Source organism: Falco rusticolus, chromosome 3 (assembly GCF_015220075.1).
Source record: "Falco rusticolus isolate bFalRus1 chromosome 3, bFalRus1.pri, whole genome shotgun sequence".
Lineage (NCBI taxonomy): Eukaryota > Metazoa > Chordata > Aves > Falconiformes > Falconidae > Falco > Falco rusticolus.
This window is the reverse complement of record NC_051189.1, coordinates 37,890,061-37,910,777: the sequence shown is the minus strand read 5'-3', so window position 1 is coordinate 37,910,777 and position 20,717 is coordinate 37,890,061. Positions and strand designations below refer to the sequence as shown.

Here is a 20,717-nt window from a genome sequence, read left to right as displayed (position 1 = left end):
TTGAAAACAAAACCCCTATGTCATGACATTTACTTGTGCACAAACAAACCCAGGGCCAGCATCTGGTGTAGATACCCAAGGCTTTTTCTGTGTTTGATTTGGCAAATATGTGACTCCATCCATGCTTTTTATGTATGAGATGGAAATCTATGGTCACAATGAATATTACATTGGCTACTTTTGCTGCACGCTATACCTAGTTACATTATGTTGGATTCACTGAAGCAGAAGAAGTGCTGAAACAGGTTGAAGCCTATTAGTTTCAGGTAGTCATATATCTTTTCCTTGTACACCAATGACAGCAGCATACAAAGGAGGGTGTATTCTCTGTAAAGACATATAGTTGTAGAGAAAATATTGTTTTACTTATGAGTTTCTTTACACCCAGATTCTCCCATACTGTAATTTGCCTTCTACATTTTAAACACTTTTGGATTTATTTCCAAAAAAATATTATAGATGGCTGTTTTTATGCCAAATCAATTCAGAAGACTGACCTAAAGATTAAAGCTTCCTAAAGTTTGCTTGTTGATGTGCTAAGGTCAGTACCCATCACAGTTTACAACCTCAGCTGCTCTTCAGTCCTTTTTTTTTTTTTTGAGATCAAGAGACTGAAGAAAGGCCAATGATGACAAGGATGATGTTGAGCAAGAAACTGTGTTGTGGTTTAAAACATATATCCCCCTCGGCTGGCTCTGATTTGGTAAAAACTGTCTGCAGTGCAGTAAAGCCATGCTCCCAGGCCAACCTAAGTCCTCCTGTGGAGTCTCATCAGGGGCTGTCCTGGACACTCACAGAAAAGGGTGAGAGCCACCTGCAGCCTACATTTCCTACCATACATTCTGCCTAGGGGACACTGTGAACTGCTTCAGGGAGGTTCTCAGACCTCTTTTGTTAGGCAGGTCCATTTATAGCTGTTCAAGAAAGAGTATAATATTAAAGCTCCAGAAAAAAAAGAAAAAGTTAAAAAAAAAAAAGGAATCTAGAAAAAAATACTGAAGGGGAATTCTCAAAATTCCATCAGGATTAGCCACTCATAAGGGCCACGTTTAATTAGGACAAACCTATATCCAGATGCCTACTGGGTGCACTACAGAAAACCATCATAATTGTTCTGCATTCCCGTGCCAGCAATTACAGAAATAACTTTGCAGTAAGATTCATATAAAAACAAGAGCTGAAATACTTGATTGCCTTTGTGCTTTGCAGAAAATAGTTCGTACTATAAATCCTAAATCTTTTAGTAACTTTTATTTTCTTAATCTAAATTAATTCTTCATATGTAACATTCAGACCATCATCTTAATTTTTGCTCAGCTGACAAGTATTTCTAATGACTGCATAACTGCTTATGTATAATTGAATGTTAATTTGGGCTTTCTCATGAATTGAGTGTTGCAAGTCTTGCCAAAGAAATCTCAGGAAAACCAATAAATTAATCACAATACTAACAAGTTAGACAGGAAAGTGGTGTGACCCCTCTTTAGCATAGAATCTATTAGACGAGAAAGGATTAACATGTATTTAGTAACAGCATGTTTGTGTAAGCTGTTGTGCTGTATTGCTTACCTTATCTCAAGGAGTAGAGCTTTCAAAATGAAAGTTGGCAATATGCAAGTTATATTTGTTGAATATTCATTCAGAATAGAAAACCCTACTAATGCCTCATTTATATTGTCATTTAAATCTAGTGCCACTTTAGATTAATTATAATCCAAATTACAGCTCTATGCAGTGCAAGAATTAATATGGAATTTATCCAGATTAATACATTTGCATTGAAAATGTAATATGTCTCTGCCATGGCTAAGGGGAGCACTTTTTAATAAGGTAGTAAACATGAGGAAGGATGGAAATTAACCTTCATTATTGCAATGAAAATTATCCTTTCATTCTACTCTAATTAGAAAGAATACTCTACCAGTATTTATAATTTTAGAATCATTTTGAGGCTGAATAACATCATCTGATCTGTCAGAAGTCTTAAATTATGCAATCTTCATCAAATACATAGATTCATAAATAAGAAAACAGTATTTTGATTATGGCTTTCCCAGGTTTTTTTTCTCACTATTATATATATTTTATTAACTTTCTCCTTGTTAGTCACACAAACAATTTTATTTTATTTTGGGGCTTCAAAAATATTACAAAGATGATGAAATCTGAATTGCAGTAAGTAATGTCATCTTTATATTAGCAATCTTACACAAGTTAAATAGTTCTGTAACTGACAGGCAATCATTGATTAGTCTATTTCATGGCACTTATTTATAATTAAACTTAGTTTTTGAGCTAAATGTATTGAAATTACATCATTCATCTGAAATAATGTTGCATATTTTATATTATAAAATTAATTACAGGTTTTTTTCACACTTAGAAAAAAACCCCAACAAATAATGTGTCTCAAGAATAAAAAGTGTGTATTTAAAACATGAATAGCAACTGAATTTAGTCTTTTCCTACAGCTGCCTAGTAAGAATAGCATGCCAGTGGAACATCTAGCTGTGAAAACTGCCACACAGCATGCTTGGGACCATAATATTTTCTCTCCTCTCTCCCTCCTCCTTCAACGCTTTTCCTATAAGGCTGTAAGGTTGTTCAGCCTCCCTACAGAAAGCTCCCTTAAAGCAGTGAACTCAACACAGAAAGAAGAAAGCTGATACAGCAAGATGAGGCACTGAGTTGTAATAGCTGGACCACTGTGTGAGGAGCTGATCTCCTTTGGTTTTGGCATGTAGACTCTGGCTTGGGGGGCTCAGTCCTCACCACGTGCAGGGGCGACTGGTGTCCCCATGCCAGAGGGAAGAATCAAGCCCCTCCTTTTTTTGCAAGTCTTATCATAAGTCACAGACTCGGTTACTTTACTACAGGCCGAATGTAACTTTGGTCACTTAAGAAGTAACAGTGCTTGGGGTTGAATGAAACCAGAGCAACAACAACAACAAAAACAACAAAGCCTTTGTAAATTTCAACAGTTTATATAAATATCATAGGAAACTCAGTAAAAAGCTGTGCTTTGTTACGCATTTATTGACCCCAGCACAGTGTTTTATAACTCTAGGGTTTTATTATATTAACCGCAAAAGAAAATTTAACCACCCCCACCCCCCCACCCCCCCGCCTTGTTTTTATAGAAACAAGAACTATGTGTTTCATGATTATTATAGGCCCTTTGAAGTAATTAAGTTATTCCATCCTGTGGTGGAAGATGATGTGTGCTATTAACCTTGTGTGTGCCCAGGCACACACAGAGTGCACTCCAAGCTAAATTTCACTAGTAGTTAAATACCACTGCCAAGACACAGTTAAACACCTTTTCACAACAGAATTTTGGAGCAGGATTTGGATCCTGATTTCTGTAAGAACAATCTAACAGGATGAGGGGAAGAGAAGGTGGAAATGTTTTATTTTGGTTTTTAAAATCAGCTATAACTGCCCATCTACACCAGCTTGTATTCAGAAGAGATTCTTGCCCATTTGCCTTTAAAAAGGGATATTTTAAAAGTGACATATGATAAAGGTAAGAAACAGTAGTCAACTGTTAGACATTTTTGACAGTTGGAAATGAAAAGAGGTTAATAATTTGAACCCATCCTTCTAAAACCTGAGAAGCAGCCTTTCTCTGTTAATATGGTATGTCACTTTTTTACTTTTCAGAATTCTCACAGTTAAGACATTTAAATAATAATGGTTTATTGCCAAACAAATATAAGTAGGCCAGGAAGTACTGTATTATCATAAACTAAAGTAAGTAATAAAATGGGGCCTTATGTGATGGCACCTTGTACATTTTGCCTTTAAGCATCACTAGTCCTTCAGGTTGTTGCCTCAGCACTGACTGAGCAATCTAAATGAGGCCTTCAGGATCAGTTCCCGAGAGTGTAAAAATTCAGTGGGGTCCAAAAAGCAGCTTGTTCGGGTATTAAACCAATGTTGACAAATTGGTCATTAATAGTAGGGTATGGCAGAGAGAGATGTTAATTTGAGCAAGAACATGCAAAAATTACTTGCCTAAATTACACCAAAAGAAATAATCAGTAATTTAGGAATGAAAAACAATGTTTGGGGATATCACCATTAATGTATGTCATATTTTTTTTTTTAATGCCTTTCAGAAAATGTCCCTGTATGATTCAGTTTTCAATTGTTTATTATTGTACCATGAGGATTTGGTGTTTACCTTGAAAATTGTTCTCTTATTTTACTTCTCTTTTAAGTTGCTCTCGTAATATCAAATATTGGGCAAAGTCTATATAATAATAACAATAATAGTAATACTACTACTGATAATAATGTTCTTGGTTTTGTCTACATAAAAATTTAGGTATTTTCTTTGTCCATGTTTACTTTGTTCCCAAAACATCCATGACCTTATTTTTAAATTAATCCTAGGTTATTGTGCAATGAGGTGCAATTTGTTCATTTATATGAACCTTATGTGGATTGAAAAAAATCAAGATAAATCTTCATGCACAGCATACAATCAGATTACCCCTGGACTATATATTTATGTTGGGTCTGATAGCAATCAATGGTTTAGCTTCATTGCATTTCAAGATGTATTTGCACCCAGTGTCCAGTGATAGTGTCCTCACCCTGGAAATAATTTAGTTGCAAATTGACTGGAAGATGGTGAAAATTGAAAGTTAAAATTAGAAATACTCATAATAAACAGCAGAAAAAAGGTCAGATGATGCCGCACTATGATGAGATTGGAATGGTTGGTAAATGAGGTTTTGTGTTTGTCGTGAGATGTATGTGACATGCCTACCCAATGCTCTTGTAATATCCAGCCTAGCAGAAGAGATTATCTGGCAAATTGACGCTGGAAAGAATTTTCTGATGGACTGGGAAATGAGAATTGCACTCTTTTCTTTGATGTGTGCAAGACTGGGCTGCATTGCACAGCTAGTTCAGGCATAATATTAAATATAGTATTTAATACTTAATAGTAGAACTATCTATAGAAAACAATTATATTCTGGTTTTGATCACAAATGGCAGACTATAAAAATTCACAGTGTAAACATCTAAGGCAATCCCAAATGACTGATCTTTGTATATAATTAATATTAAGTTAGCTCTGAAATCCTATTCTCCACAGTATTTCTTTTAAAGCTTCACTATATTCAGCTTCAAAATTGTAACTAGGCAGGAGTTATCAAAACAGCACAATAATCATATTGCTCAGACAGTTTAGAAAAGAGAGAGGGTAATTAAACAGCAGCAAATTAATTATTTTGGAAAACAGGATTTTAAAGCAAAAGCTGATTTGTTTTAATATAATACACAAATTCATACTGAGCTGCACAGTATTGATTAATCTTTAAAGGCAACCTAAGGTTATCTCAACAGTAGAGTCCATTTTTAAATGTGTTTATAGTCCCCATCAAGGATAAAAGTGTATTTTCACCTTTGTGCTTACCAGAGTTGTTTTATTTAAATATACTTTTTCCCATAACTTAAAAAAAACCCCTAAAAACTCCTTAAAGACAATATAAACATTTGGAATCAGACCCTCTTTGTAAACCAGGATATTTTAAAGTTTGAAATATGTTCTTTAAAATTATGTTTTTTAACAGGAATAGTCACACCAGAGAAGGAACCAAAAGTGAACACTGTGGTAGGGGCACAACAGCTTCTTCTATCAAAAGAAGAGGATGGTGCAACTAAAAAATCAAAGCCTCCAGAGGACAATAAATTTTGTCATGAGCAGGTAAAAGAAAATGTAACAATTTAATTGCATTCTAGAACTCTTTCAAATAACTCAAGAATGAAACAGAGATGATATGCTGTTAAAACAGCAATATCAGCAAGTTATAAAAAGCATACTAACTAATAGCCCGCATCTTAATTTGATTTTTTTTCAGTTCTATCAATGTCCTTATTGTAACTACAATAGCAGGGACCCAAATCGTATCCAGATGCATGTCCTGTCACAGCATTCAATGCAACCCGTTATCTGCTGCCCCCTCTGCCAGGATGTCCTCAGCAACAAAATGCATCTCCAGCTTCATTTGACCCATTTGCACAGTGTGTCTCCTGACTGTGTGGAGAAACTGCTCATGACAGTAAGTGTTCCAAATACTGATGTGCATACTACAGAAATGTATTTGGGTCTCTGGGTAACGTATTTGTTGTGACATAGTATTCAGGTAGCCTGAAGAGGGAAGTAGTTCAGGAGTCTTAGATTCTGTTGCCACCTCGTCCAGTGACTGATGCCTCTTGGGGAAATGACTGAAGGTGGATTTCAAAGATGCTGAAAACGTGCAGTTCCTCATTGATGTTAACCTTGGAAAAATCAAGCCTGTCCATGTCTCTAAGTGTACACCTATAAATTTGATCTAATAATATCCAGGTCCCAGAGGTGTTGCGACTTCTGTTTGCAAAATAATAGGAATTCCCTGTAGAATGTAGTTCCCAAATGTAAACAGATTCCTGTGTATAGCTTGGCTGTACTTGCATTATATTACATGAAATTCACTATAAAATATCAATAGTGATGCTTATTGGAGAACGTGGTTATCTTATAGTGAATGTTCTGTTTCTTACATAAAAGATCCTTTAGGTTTTTTGTAAATGAATGTGCATATGAAACAGAAAGGCAAGTTCAAGAATAGGTAGCAACCCAGTTACGTCTGTTCTTTATGATATGGAATATCTGATTTTAAGTACCTAACCTGGATCAGACAGGGACATTAACTAGCCTCCCCATGATCAAGATGAATGCTATAACCAGCAAACTCTATTTGGAGGATGAATTCCATTCCAACCTCACTATGAGAATCCTGTTCTTCACTGCAAAATTGTACAAACCATGTCAAAACAATAAACTTCTGTGAAAAATAATGACTTGGCACCTTGTAAAACAATGTCAGTAAAGACACAGCCAGGTTTAAAACATATTTATTATTACAGCATAGATTCAGTTAGAAAAGAGACCTCCCAAGAGACCCTAATTCTGGTTGTCTTGGCTTTTTAGAAGGAAATGCATTTGGAAATCTCATGGATCCACCTCCTTAAGGATTTATTTCTGTATCCACAGATGACTCCTTTATATGGTTGTGGTTGTAGGCCTACCACCTCATTCTCAAGTAAAGTGGCAAAAAAAGGAAAAAAAAAAAAAAAAGAACTGAAAGAGCTCTTGACTAAAGGTCTGGGTAGGGTGCCTTGTGCCTAGTGCTGATAAGCAAATACAGAATTGTGTATTCTTCTTTTCCTTTCCTTGGTTTTCTACTAACTATAGCTCTGACAGACTATGTAGCTGTGGCCCACCACAAGGAAAATGCAGTAGACATTTAATTTTCCTAGACCCTTTTAGGAAACTGGGAACATGTGGACCCCACCCCACTCCATGCTAAGCACTTTTAGCTTTCTTCTCAAGTTCTCCATGATTCCCTCTGTGCTGTATCTCCTCTCCTCTCCTTTCCTCTCCAGGTGCTGGGGAATTGTCTCACTGTTTCTGAGAGGAAAAAAATGTTTGTTGGCAGAGAAAGAGATTGCACAACATAATTGTCTAAATTGCGCATCTAAATTATCCTAATTTCTAGCAGTAATATACTCTCTCTATAGCTGAACTCCATGGTGATATACCATGACGATACACCATCTATAGCATATTTTTCTTCTGTGGGACACTTAGAGTTAACTACATCTTTTTTTTTTTTAAAGTTCTTCCCTCCCAAATAAACTCAAAGTCACTAGTCCTCTGAGAGGATGCTATTAATGGCATGTTTAAATTACAAATAAACTAAGCCCTGAGCTTTTAAAAATATGTCTAGAGTATTTTTTCCAATAGGCAATTAGTATACATACATGCATACATACGTACATACAAATATACGTATATAAAATTCCTGTGTATCCTAATAAAGGTTTAAAATAATTTCTTAAACTGTTAAAGAGGAAGAAAAGGTGTTTCTACTTATAGTTATTAATGTATGTAACTTCCATTATTATAGAAATTTACCACTCAGAAATCTCTGCTATGGATATTCATGTTACCTCTGTATGAAGCAAGGAAGTAAAATCCTTAATGTTAGAGATGAGGAGCTGCAGTACAGTCTGAAATTATTTACCCAAGGCCTTTTAGACAGAATCTGGCATTGCCATTTGAACCCAGTCCTGCTAAGTCTTAGTATGAGCACCTAGAAAATCCTTTATTCAGATATGGTATGTTTTAAAGTTCTAAGGAAAAGGAAAATGAAGTGTAGAGCAAATATTCATGTCAACTTAACTAAACTGAGTACTATCAGACACCTATAAGAGTACATCCTTCAAAGATTTCTGTCTATAATTTGAAAACATAACACAATAGGTAAAGCAGTCTGAAGAAGATACATAAGCAATTTAAGACAAGAAAGAGAACAATCTTATTTTAAATGGAAAAAAGTTGCTATTTCTATACGGAAATAAAATTATAATGTTCTTTCAAAGATCATAGAAGGCCCAGCATTTGTTTAAAAACCAATACAGGTGAAGCAAAGTGGGAATGCCCTCAGTCAAGGACTGACTGGTGACCATATTTCAACATGATCTCTGTCTTTGGGGGATGTCCGAGAAAAATTCTCCTGACAAATCTGACCACCTGACATAGCCAGCAAAATCTTCTTTGTGGTGACATTGAGACCAATGAAATATTGAGTGTATGTAGTTCTATAGCATCACCTTATTGTGGATTATTTTGAGTTGATTCTCCACCAAGGGGCATTTAATGGTCTGGATTTGTGGTCTGTCAGAAACCATTGTCAAGGACTGAATCAAGATCTTGGTTTAGTACTGGCAGTCTTTAGTCCAGATATGGTGGATCTTCTGAATTATAATTTCATACTGTTGTATAGTATTGAATAGTATGACTTTTCCTGTAATAATACTGTGTTCTTCATTTTCAAAGGTTCCTGTACCAGATATCATGATGCCCAATAGTATGCTATTGCCAGCAGCTGCTTCAGAGAAATCTGAACGTGACACACCTGCAACTATTACAGCTGAGGGATCTGGGAAATATCCAGGTATGCAATAAAAAGCTCAGACATGTAAAAGCTCTGTACGGGCAATTTAGAAATAAAGTACCCATTTCTTTCTTAGTAAATTGAATCCTCTTTAGCTTGCATATAGCCACAGAGAGAAAAAAAGAAAGATAACAAGGGGTCTGAATTTGGCTGAATGCACCCATGCAGAGCCACTAAGATGCATGAGTATGCCAGACTGTTTGCTTTTGGTAGAGGTAAAATTAAACAGTAGTGCCTAGCCACTTTGAAGATAAGACCCTCCTTATTTAACCAGCAAATAAGACCCAGTCCTAAAAGACAGTGGCACTTTCACCAACATTGATGGGAAATGTTAGGCAAATGATTCTGCCTGCGTTTCCAATAGTAGTCTTCTTATCCTGGATGCTTACTGTATTCTGTGCTGGGAAGCTGCTTTGCTACGTCTCACAGCATGATCCTCCCTCTCTCCTCAGACTGTTTTCCTCCTCCTTTCTAATCATCTCTCCTGTCTATTGTCCCCATTCCTACTCCCTTTCTCTCTCCTACTGTTTATTTCCTTTTCTTGTTTGGTGCTCCCATTGTACCAATAAACTCCTACCTTATGACAAATACAAGCCCTATGCCATTCCTGGGACAACTGCCACAGCCAGGCTGATCATTGTGTTTGGGTTTTATCACTTTTTTTTTTTTTTAACCTCCTGTTGGTCCTGTCTGCTTTATTGTGTGGAGCAGGGATGGGTTGCTATATTTTTCTAGGCCAAAATGTGGCATACCGGGTGCCTCTCTCGATTTGTGATGAAAAAAAAATAATTAATACTATATACTATTTTTTTCTACTTGAATAAAAGACACTTCACTTCCTTTAACTAGGTGAAAGTCCTGTGGATGAGAAAAGCACCCCTGGGACTGATGAATCAAAAACTGGAATGGAAATTAAGAGCGAGGAACAGAAGCCACCTAAGGAATCTACTGAAACACCAGATTGGAATAAGAGCAGCAGTAAAGATATAAAAACCACTGACTCAATGACAGATCAGCTAAATGAACAGCAGAAGAAGCAACAGCTCTCTGTTTCTGACCGCCATGTCTATAAGTACCGTTGTAACCATTGTAGCTTGGCTTTTAAGACTATGCAGAAGCTTCAGATACATTCCCAGTATCATGCTATTCGGGCAGCTACCATGTGTAGTCTTTGCCAACGTAGCTTCCGTACATTCCAGGCTTTAAAAAAACACTTGGAAGCAGGCCACCCTGAACTCAATGAAGCTGAACTTCAGCAGCTGTGTGCATCTTTACCGGTCAATGGTGAACTCTGGGCAGAAAATGAAAGTATGGCACAAGATGATCATGCACTAGAACAGGAAATAGAAAGAGATTATGAGATGGACCAGGAAGGTAAAGCAAGTCCTGTAGGAAGTGATAGTAGCTCTATTCCAGATGATATGAGCTCAGAACCAAAGCGGACCTTACCTTTTAGAAAAGGGCCAAATTTTACTATGGAAAAATTTCTAGATCCATCTCGCCCGTATAAGTGTACAGTGTGTAAAGAGTCTTTCACCCAAAAGAACATTCTCTTGGTCCACTATAACTCAGTGTCCCATCTACATAAACTCAAAAAGGTTCTGCAGGAAGCATCAAGTCCTGTCCCTCAAGATACAAACAGCAGCACTGACAACAAACCCTACAAATGCAGCATTTGTAATGTTGCGTATAGCCAAAGTTCTACATTGGAAATCCATATGAGATCTGTGCTTCATCAGACAAAGGCAAGGGCTGCAAAATTAGAACCAAGTGGTAATATAAGTAGCGGAAATAGTGTAGCAGGGAATGTTAATAGCCCCAGCCAAGGAATGCTAGAATCTATGAGCTTACCAGCAGTTAACAGCAAAGAAACACATTTAGATGCCAAAGAATTAAATAAAAAGCAAGCTTCTGAATTAATTTCTGCTCAGCCTACACATCACCCACCCCAGTCACCAGCACAACTTCAAATGCAACTACAGCATGAACTGCAGCAGCAAGCTGCGTTCTTTCAACCCCAGTTTCTAAACCCAGCTTTTTTGCCTCACTTTCCAATGACACCAGAAGCACTGCTGCAGTTTCAACAGCCTCAGTTCCTTTTCCCATTCTATATACCTGGGACAGAATTTAGCTTAAGCCCAGATCTGGGTTTGCCTGGGTCTGCCACATTTGGTATGCCCGGAATGGCTGGTATGACAGGATCACTGCTAGAAGATTTGAAGCAGCAGATACAAACTCAGCACCATGTTGGACAAACACAGCTACAGATACTGCAGCAACAAGCACAACAGTATCAATCCACCCAACCTCAACTTCAGTCCCAAAAACAGCAGCAGCAAAGTAGCAAGCTGATGAAAGCAGAGCAGAATACCTTAGTAAGTACAGACTGCCAGCTGATAAAGGATATGCCATCATATAAGGAGTCAGAAGAAATTTCTGAGAAGCAAGAGAAGCCAAAGCAAGAATTTACTAATGAGAATGAAGGACTAAAAGAAAACAAAGATATGAAGAAGCCAAAATCCTCAGAACCAGCCATCCCACCACCCAGAATAGCTTCTGGGGCAAGGGGGAATGCAGCCAAGGCTTTGCTGGAGAACTTTGGGTTTGAGTTAGTTATCCAGTACAATGAGAACAGACAAAAAGTGCAGAAAAAAAGCAAGACTGGTGAAGGTGAGAACACAGACAAACTGGAATGTGGAACCTGCAGTAAGCTCTTTTCCAATGTTCTTATCCTGAAAAGTCATCAAGAACATGTGCATGGACAGTTTTTTCCATATGGAGCTTTAGAAAAGTTTGCCCGACAGTACAGGGAGGCGTATGACAAGCTTTACCCAATTTCTCCATCTTCCCCAGAAACACCACCACCTCCACCACCACCTCCTCCACCACCACCGCCTCCTCCTCCTCCAACTTCTCAGCCTTCTTCATCTGGGGCTGGAAAAATTCAAAACACAACTCCCACTCCTTTACAAGCTCCACCACCCACACCACCACCGCCACCTCCTCCACCACCACCACCTCCTCCTCCACCACCGCCACCATCAGCCCCACCTCAAGTCCAGCTTCCCGTTTCACTTGATCTCCCACTTTTTCCTCCAATTATGATGCAGCCAGTGCAGCATCCTGCATTGCCTCCTCAGCTTGCCCTCCAGTTGCCACCAATGGATACTTTATCTGCAGATCTTACCCAGCTTTGTCAGCAGCAGCTGGGATTAGATCCCAATTTCCTGCGGCACTCTCAGTTCAAGCGCCCACGTACAAGAATCACAGATGACCAGTTAAAAATCTTGCGGGCCTATTTTGATATTAACAATTCTCCAAGTGAAGAGCAGATCCAAGAAATGGCTGAGAAATCTGGTCTTTCACAGAAAGTTATCAAGCACTGGTTTCGTAATACACTGTTTAAAGAACGACAGAGAAATAAAGATTCTCCATATAACTTCAGCAACCCTCCTATAACAGTATTGGAAGATATCAGAATAGATCCTCAACCTTCAGCTGTAGAACCTTACAAGTCTGATGCATCTTTCAGCAAGAGATCATCTAGGACTCGATTTACTGACTACCAGCTTCGTGTCCTCCAAGACTTCTTTGACACAAATGCTTATCCAAAGGATGATGAAATTGAACAACTTTCAACTGTACTTAACCTACCTACTCGAGTTATTGTCGTATGGTTCCAAAATGCACGACAAAAAGCTCGCAAAAGTTATGAAAATCAAGCTGAAACTAAAGACAATGAGAAAAGGGAGCTGACGAATGAGCGTTACATCAGAACTAGTAACATGCAATATCAGTGCAAAAAGTGCAGTGTGGTTTTCCCCAGAATATTTGATTTGATTACACATCAGAAAAAGCAGTGTTATAAAGATGAAGATGATGATGCTCAAGATGAAAGCCAAACTGAAGATTCTATGGATGCCTCTGATCAAACAGTGTATAAGAACTGCACAGTTTCTGGCCAAAATGACTCATCAAAAAGCCTGGCAGTCACAGCAGCAAGCTCTGGCTCTGGTTCTAGCACTCCTTTGATTCCATCACCCAAACCAGAACCTGAGAAGGCTTCTCCTAAACCAGAGTCCACAGAAAAACCAAAACAAAATGAAACCATCTCTAAGCAAACTGATACAACTTCCCAAAGCACCAAACCAGTACAGTCTACTCCAGTAACCTCTTCGGACCCTCAGCCCCCAGCTTCTCAACCACAGCAACAAAAACAATCACAGATAGTAGGGAGACCTCCTTCTGCATCACAAACCACGCCTGTTCCTTCCAGTCCTTTACCAATTTCAATGACTTCTCTACAGAACAGTCTACCTCCTCAGTTATTACAGTACCAATGTGATCAGTGTACAGTTGCCTTTCCAACTCTAGAGCTTTGGCAAGAGCACCAGCACATGCATTTTCTAGCAGCCCAAAACCAATTTCTTCACTCACAGTTTTTAGAAAGACCAATGGATATGCCCTATATGATATTTGATCCAAATAATCCTTTGATGACTGGACAGTTACTTAATAGTTCTCTTGCTCAGATGCCACCACAATCTGGCTCATCACATACAGCACACCCTGCTACAGTTTCTGGTTCCCTGAAACGAAAACTAGATGATAAAGAAGACAATAATTGTAGTGAGAAAGAGGGAGGAAACAGTGGAGAAGATCAACATCGTGATAAGCGTTTAAGAACTACAATTACTCCAGAGCAGCTGGAAATACTCTATGAAAAATACTTACTAGATTCCAACCCCACCAGAAAGATGTTAGATCACATTGCACGTGAAGTGGGACTGAAAAAGAGAGTTGTACAAGTCTGGTTTCAGAACACAAGAGCCCGAGAAAGAAAGGGACAATTCCGGGCAGTTGGTCCAGCCCAATCCCATAAAAGGTGTCCTTTTTGTCGAGCTCTCTTTAAAGCAAAATCAGCTTTAGAAAGTCACATTCGCTCTCGACATTGGAATGAAGGGAAACAGGCTGGTTATAGTTTGCCTCCGAGTCCTTTGATATCAGCTGAAGATGGAGGAGAAAGTCCACAAAAGTACATATTTTTTGATTACCCATCACTGTCATTAGCAAAAACTGAATTATCAAGTGAAAATGAATTAGCCTCCACTGTATCAACCCCTGTTAGCAAAACTGCAGAAATGTCACCGAAGAACCTCTTAAGTCCTTCTTCTTTTAAAGCAGAGTCTAGTGAGGATATAGAAACTTTGAATGCCCCTCCTGCTGACTCTGGGTATGATCAAAACAAGACTGACTTCGATGAGACTTCATCAATTAATACAGCAATTAGTGATGCCACAACAGGGGATGAGGGGAACAATGAAATGGAAACCACAACTGGCAGTTCAGGGGATGCAAAACCTGCATCACCTCCCAAAGAACCAAAACCACTTGTGAATGACACACTATCAAAAACTGCAACTACACCTACAAATGAGAACACTGATGATAAATTTCTCTTTTCCCTAACAAGCCCCTCAATACATTTCAGTGAAAAAGATGGTGATCACGACCAAAGTTACTACATTACTGATGACCCTGATGATAATGCCGACCGCAGTGAAACTTCAAGCATAGCTGATCCAAGTTCACCTAACCCGTTTGGAGCTAGCAATCCCTTTAAATCCAAAAACAGTGATCGTCCAGGCCACAAACGTTTCCGAACACAAATGAGTAACCTTCAGCTTAAAGTTCTTAAGGCTTGCTTTAGTGACTACCGGACTCCAACAATGCAGGAATGTGAAATGCTAGGGAATGAGATTGGCCTGCCCAAACGTGTGGTCCAGGTTTGGTTTCAGAACGCCCGGGCTAAAGAAAAGAAATTCAAAATTAACATAGGGAAGCCATTCATGATAAATCAGACTGGACCTGATGGGACAAAGCCAGAATGTTCTCTATGTGGTGTGAAATACTCCGCGCGTTTGTCCATTAGAGATCATATCTTTTCCAAACAACATATTACAAAAGTGAGAGAAACTGTGGGAAGTCAGTTAGATCGGGAGAAAGATTATTTAGCTCCTACAACGGTTAGACAGCTGATGGCACAGCAAGAATTGGATCGCATAAAGAAGGCTACTGATGTGCTAGGATTAACAGTACAGCAGCCAGGTATGATGGACAGCAGTTCTCTTCATGGTATCAGTTTGCCAGCAGCTTATCCAGGACTCCCTGGCCTTCCTCCTGTTCTTCTGCCTGGAATGAATGGTCCATCCTCCTTACCTGGATTTCCACAAAGTTCAAACAGTAAGTCTATAAGGGGATGATTTTCTCATGTTATTAATTTGCTTATCTTGCATAGTCACCATCCCCTTCTAAACCACAGCATATTATGCACTTATATCGTGCTTGTGAGACAAGTGTGGGTATCTAAAAAGTACTGCTGTGAGGTATACTGAGTACAATTCTTGATCGTTGCTGTAGCCTGGATGATATCTCTGATTTAGCAAGAAAAAAAAAACCTCCAAAAATTTAATTGAAATCTAATTGACAGAAATTATTTAGTCCATATTAGGCTTCTGTGAGAAAGCAATATAACAATAGCGTAGTAATTTGAAGTAACATCTGATGAAACACAAAATAGCAATTCCCACATTATTGGCTCATCAGGCATTTGGTCCACCCCTTAGACCAGTCCAACCTGTTGCTTAATTCAGAATAAATATTTAAAATAAAATGCTGCCCAAGACCCTCTATCATATTTCTAAATAATTGCCTGCTAAGATAAGAAGGTTTTTGTTGAAGTGATTTGTAATGGCAGTTTCACTGTGATCCAAATTCCAAGAGCTGCTGAATATCTCCTGCCACTAGTTTGTAAAGTCATTGAAGACATGTACCATTTCATTTGGGCTTGCACTTTTAACTGAACACATACCTCTGTTTTACTGACTGTTTTGACTCTGGTTTGACTCTTTTTTGCTCACATTGGAAAACACTTCCTTCTCGCAGTAAGTTTCACTGACGTTAGAGAATCAAGTTTTTTGCAGAGTGATTTGTCTAGTCCTCAAAGAATGAACCTAATTTATTTTCTTGTATTAGGCTCCAGTTTTGCAGTCAGAGTTCACTGTGAGTGCAGCCTTTCAGACTGAAGCTCTCCCATTCATCTTCTAACTTTGCACATTCATATCAAATATGTGCACAGCAGAGTTAGGGAGCTGGTTAAGACCCCTCACATCATTTTATCCCATAATTCCACTTGCTGTTGATCTCTAAACTTTGATTTAGAAAGCAACTTAGTTTGGCAAGTAAGGTACTCGCCAACACTTAATCACCAGTGTTGCTAGACATACTAAGACCGTAGCAATGTCTTCTCTTGTAGCCAGCTCTGCTTTGATTGATGATGATCATGTTATTGTTTCCTTAAGTGGTGGTCAAAGCATCTTGTTTTTCTCTTCATTGGATCAGAATGGCTTTCCTTCCACAATGGAGTCTCTGGCTGAGTGCCCTCTGGCTTTTGTCAAACAATTATTGGCACAGAGAGTGCATATAAAGGAAATATAAAGTTGCTGTATTTCCTTCTTAATGGCATATAGTGTCCAGGTCCAAAAACGGCTGGTTGTTGTTCATTAAAGTTATAGATATGGTTTCTCCATATAACTTCACTAAATAGCTTTGGTTAGGTTGACCTTCAGGTAAAATGGGCTTTAGAAACTCTCAGACTTTGTTGACACTACTAAATGAAATTTTCTGGTGAAAATATTATTATATTGTTTTACTTTTAAAAAAAGGTAGTCCCCATGCAAAGTGAGTCTTGGGAATGGTCGTGGAGCCATGATAGCCTCTCAGCTATGCTCAGGATTCGTTTAGGAGAATGATGGATGGCCCAGGCCAAAACAGTGCCAGTACCATTCTTATGGTACTCTTTAACTTGCTAGTATTGATGTGGCCTCAGAGTCTGTAGATTGTCGTGTTAATAATAAAAAAGATATTATTACAGGTCAACTGGTCCATAATAATTCAATTTTCAGATTTTCTGATTTCTGCCAAATATCTCTTCTTTGAGATAAACTGAAATCATTAGTACCATAGCATACACAGTGTACTGCCAATTGAGATGGATTTTTACCTCCTTTCATCTTGCATCTTCTTAAGGTTAATTAGCCCGTTGTGGGCAAAACCCACTGTGTAAACTAGCTAGTAGAATCTCATTGTTAACTTTTTCTTTTGCCATATGCTAAATAGCCCCTACGTCCCCCTTTTGTTGCCTAGCAAATACTTGCATGCATAAATCTCCATTCCCTAATGATACATAATGGAACAGTCATAGTGAGTAGAAAAAAGTAGATCATGTTAATCATTTGTAATAGAAAAACAGTAATATACTCAGATGTTCTCCAGTACGTGCTCAACACTAGTATTTCCTGCACCTAATTAACCCATTTCTATTTTTTTCTCTGCTCTGCCCAGGCTAACAGTTCACTTTCATATTTGATATTAAGAATTGTTTAAGAAGTATCTTTTTGGAAGCAGGGCTTGAAGCAAGTTTTCTTTAACTATGGGTCTTCCAGGAGCATGTGTATTCTAAGCCAGCAGGACAACAGTTCTGCACCATTCTTTGCATCAAGGATTTTCTGAAGCTAACTCCCTGATGACTCACTACCCTATACTTCAAGTGTACTTGTTAATTCCACTGCAAGTGTGTCACATCTTCTCTTTAAGACCCAATCCCAAAAATGTACTTCAGAAGAAGTCTCACTGGGATCTCTTAATATCCAAATATTTACCTGTTTTCACTGATGCTTACAGGGGTGGTAACTGTATTTCCTGTGGCAAAGCCCATCCATTCTGTTCTACATGTTTGTTTAAAGGACAATGTCAACATTAGTAAGATCCTTGCTTTTAAAGAATGTGTTTGCTGTTTGCTAAGACAGGGAACTAGTGAAACTATAATACTAAACATCACATCGAAAGTTCTCTTTTGTGTTTCTCTTTATTCATGTTAGACAGAGAAATCAGCCTGATTAGTTTCACTGGTTAATAAAAGTTTATGAGGGATTTCACTTTCATATTCTTGCATCCCGTATTGTTTATGGGTTCCCCAAAAGGTACAAAACCCACCTAAGTTTTTCAAAATATTGTTCTTTTAAAAATGCAATATTTGCTTTTACAAAACATTTGAAATGGAACACTTGAAAATAATGCTAAATTACAAAAGATGGAAATATTCAAACTACAGTTTGTTTTATATTCTTTATGTAGTGCTCAAACTGGACTTTTTATTTGCAAAGATTATTAGTTTTGTCAAAATAAGATAGCTTCATTTCTGAATGAAAGGATCCATTACATTTAAATTAAGTTATTTTGTTCTAAAACAAGTGGGTTTTAATATCAGAATTATTGTGTGGTTCTAGGATGATATAAGTCAAAGAATCCTCTCACCTGTGGCATACGTTTCTCTAGATCATGTAATTATACCATCTTGTGGGCACCAAATGCTGAGCAAGGTCTCAAAATTACTGGTATGTTTGCTCAGCATAATTCCTAATATGAATTATTTGGTGGACTTCTAATCTTCTAATTAATAGAGAATTTTAGTTCCAGCTCATCTTTGTTCTTTGCCCCTTCTTATTTTCTAGGTGACTGTGTAGAGAAGAGTTCACCTGCTCTTTTCAGCTGTTCTTAAAATTCACGTTCTCTTTTCTTCTTAGCCTTGTGGTTTTACCTGTGATCCCTTGCAGAAAACTAGTGCTTCATCTTGCTTCTGGCTATTAATATTGGTTCTATGAACCTTTTAATGCCATCATCATTACCATAAGTTCTTTGCACATCACTTAAGCCTGAGATGCCTTGAAGATTCACAGCAGCTTTTTCCAAGAATGCACACATCACTAGGTAATATGTATATAGTGGGTTTTGAAATCTTGTCAAGAGAGAAATTTGATTCAGCAGCAATTACTTTCCTTATTATTAGGGCAATAAATTCTGTTCTCTGTTTACTTTTGGCCCATTGGTAGTGGTTTCATTTGTATATTTTAGCTGTGATTCCTCCAAGTGAAAGAGAAGGCTCTCCTCTTTGATAGTCACTTAAAAGAGTTAGCAGGATTAGAGTGTTTCTTCATGATTAGTCAATTTTCTATTCTACATCTCTTGTGTCTGGAAATGGAGCATATTAGTTTCATCAAGTTTTCTTTATTTAATTTTGGAAATTCTGATTTCCACATTTAGCTTCCAATAAAACAGGTAGATTTCACTATTCTATTTCAGCCTACATGAATTCTGTGTATTTCAACTAAATTCCAAAGAATGTCTGGAAAATGGAATATATCTTGGCTGCTCTGGGCATCATCAGTGTGAACAGACTGAAGACAACATGACGTGTAAGGGTTGAAGAGGTTAAGAATAGAAAGAAATCGGAAAAATCCTAAGTAGCTGACAAGCCCAAATAACCATGACAAAGCTGGGGCAGCAGTTCACACTAACTGCATCATTCATGCATTTTCCATCTACAGTATTTATCATTTAATATATTTTCAGCAGACTCTACACACAATTGCCTGTTACTTCCTGTTGAAAGCGTAGGGGCGCGCAATAGCATCTTTGATGTTATCGTGCAGTAACTGTGGCAATTAGCCATCTTTTAATTATAACTGTTGTGACTTGTTTCACTGTACTATCTAATTCGTGCTCACAATGCCTTTTAACTCCTTATTGTTCCCCTACCATTAAACAGGAGTAATGACACAGTGACAAACATTAAATGGCCTCTTTGTTAAATCTGATAATTATTCCCTTTGAATCCTAATTGCTTTATTCCTAAGTAATGCTAAGCACCTGGATATTGATGATTTAAACGTCATTCATGTTCACTCCATTAGTGCTTCATAGTAGCTAATACCCATCTAACCTCCATTACAGAGCCTGCATTTATTGTTCTCTTATCCATGTGCTAGTAGACTGTTCCCAGCGTTGCTGCACTTTTACAGTTCTGTGTGCATCACACACTTCGTATGCTCTTTTCTCTAGCAAACTTACTTGCCTGAAAAACTGACAATGGGTGTAATGTACAGCCTCTTACAGCTAGTTGCCTTTTCTACCCTGTACCATCAATTAATTTGCTGGCCAACTATACATCTCACAGAAGTTGCTTTTTAATAGACTGTTACCAGCCACTGCTGGTACTTGAAACAGAGAAAAGATTTCTTCCATTAAGTTATGAGGCATACTTCTTGTGTGTATGCACCTTCCAGATACAACCAGCCCATCCTTAGGTTGCTTCCTCTAATGAAGTGTAGGACGTCATGCCTGTGTGTTTCAAGTAACCTGAGAACAGCAGCGTCCCTGTGTCAAAGTACTTTAGTGCTATTACACTTATTTCCCAGCAAATGCTGCATTGACCTGATTGTCATGGTAAAGAAAAGCTCTGTTTAAACTCTCAAAAATGAAAAAGCAAGCTGTGTGGTGTCCCAGTAATGAATGGCATTGACCTGATTGTTTATTGCGTTAGTTTTTTGAATGGTCATTTCCTGTTGATATTTACTTATCTAAACATCTTTCTTTATTTATTATTATTGCATTTTCCCCCAGCAATTTGGATAAAAATTCCTTTTTATTTGAGAGCTAATTACTTGTAGTGAGCACCATAATTACCAGGTTTCTTAGGTGAAGGATGTGCGGGTTATATCATCCCAGAGGCATGATAAAAATTAGTTAAAATGAACAACAAAGTAGAGATCTCTCAGAGTATCAATTAGAGGGAAGCACTCT

General features: G+C 37.9%; 1 protein-coding gene across 1 annotated transcript in view; it reads left to right on the top strand.

The window, feature by feature from the left end:
• ZFHX4 (zinc finger homeobox 4) overlaps positions 1–20,717 on the top strand; it is a 149,528-nt gene that overhangs the window by 124,209 nt on the left and 4,602 nt on the right. Inside the window, exons 6-9 of the mRNA XM_037381333.1 lie at positions 5,589–5,722; positions 5,877–6,077; positions 8,900–9,017; positions 9,867–15,260. Coding sequence (XP_037237230.1) covers positions 5,589–5,722; positions 5,877–6,077; positions 8,900–9,017; positions 9,867–15,260 — 5,847 coding nt within the window. The remainder of the gene's footprint in view (positions 1–5,588; positions 5,723–5,876; positions 6,078–8,899; positions 9,018–9,866; positions 15,261–20,717) is intronic.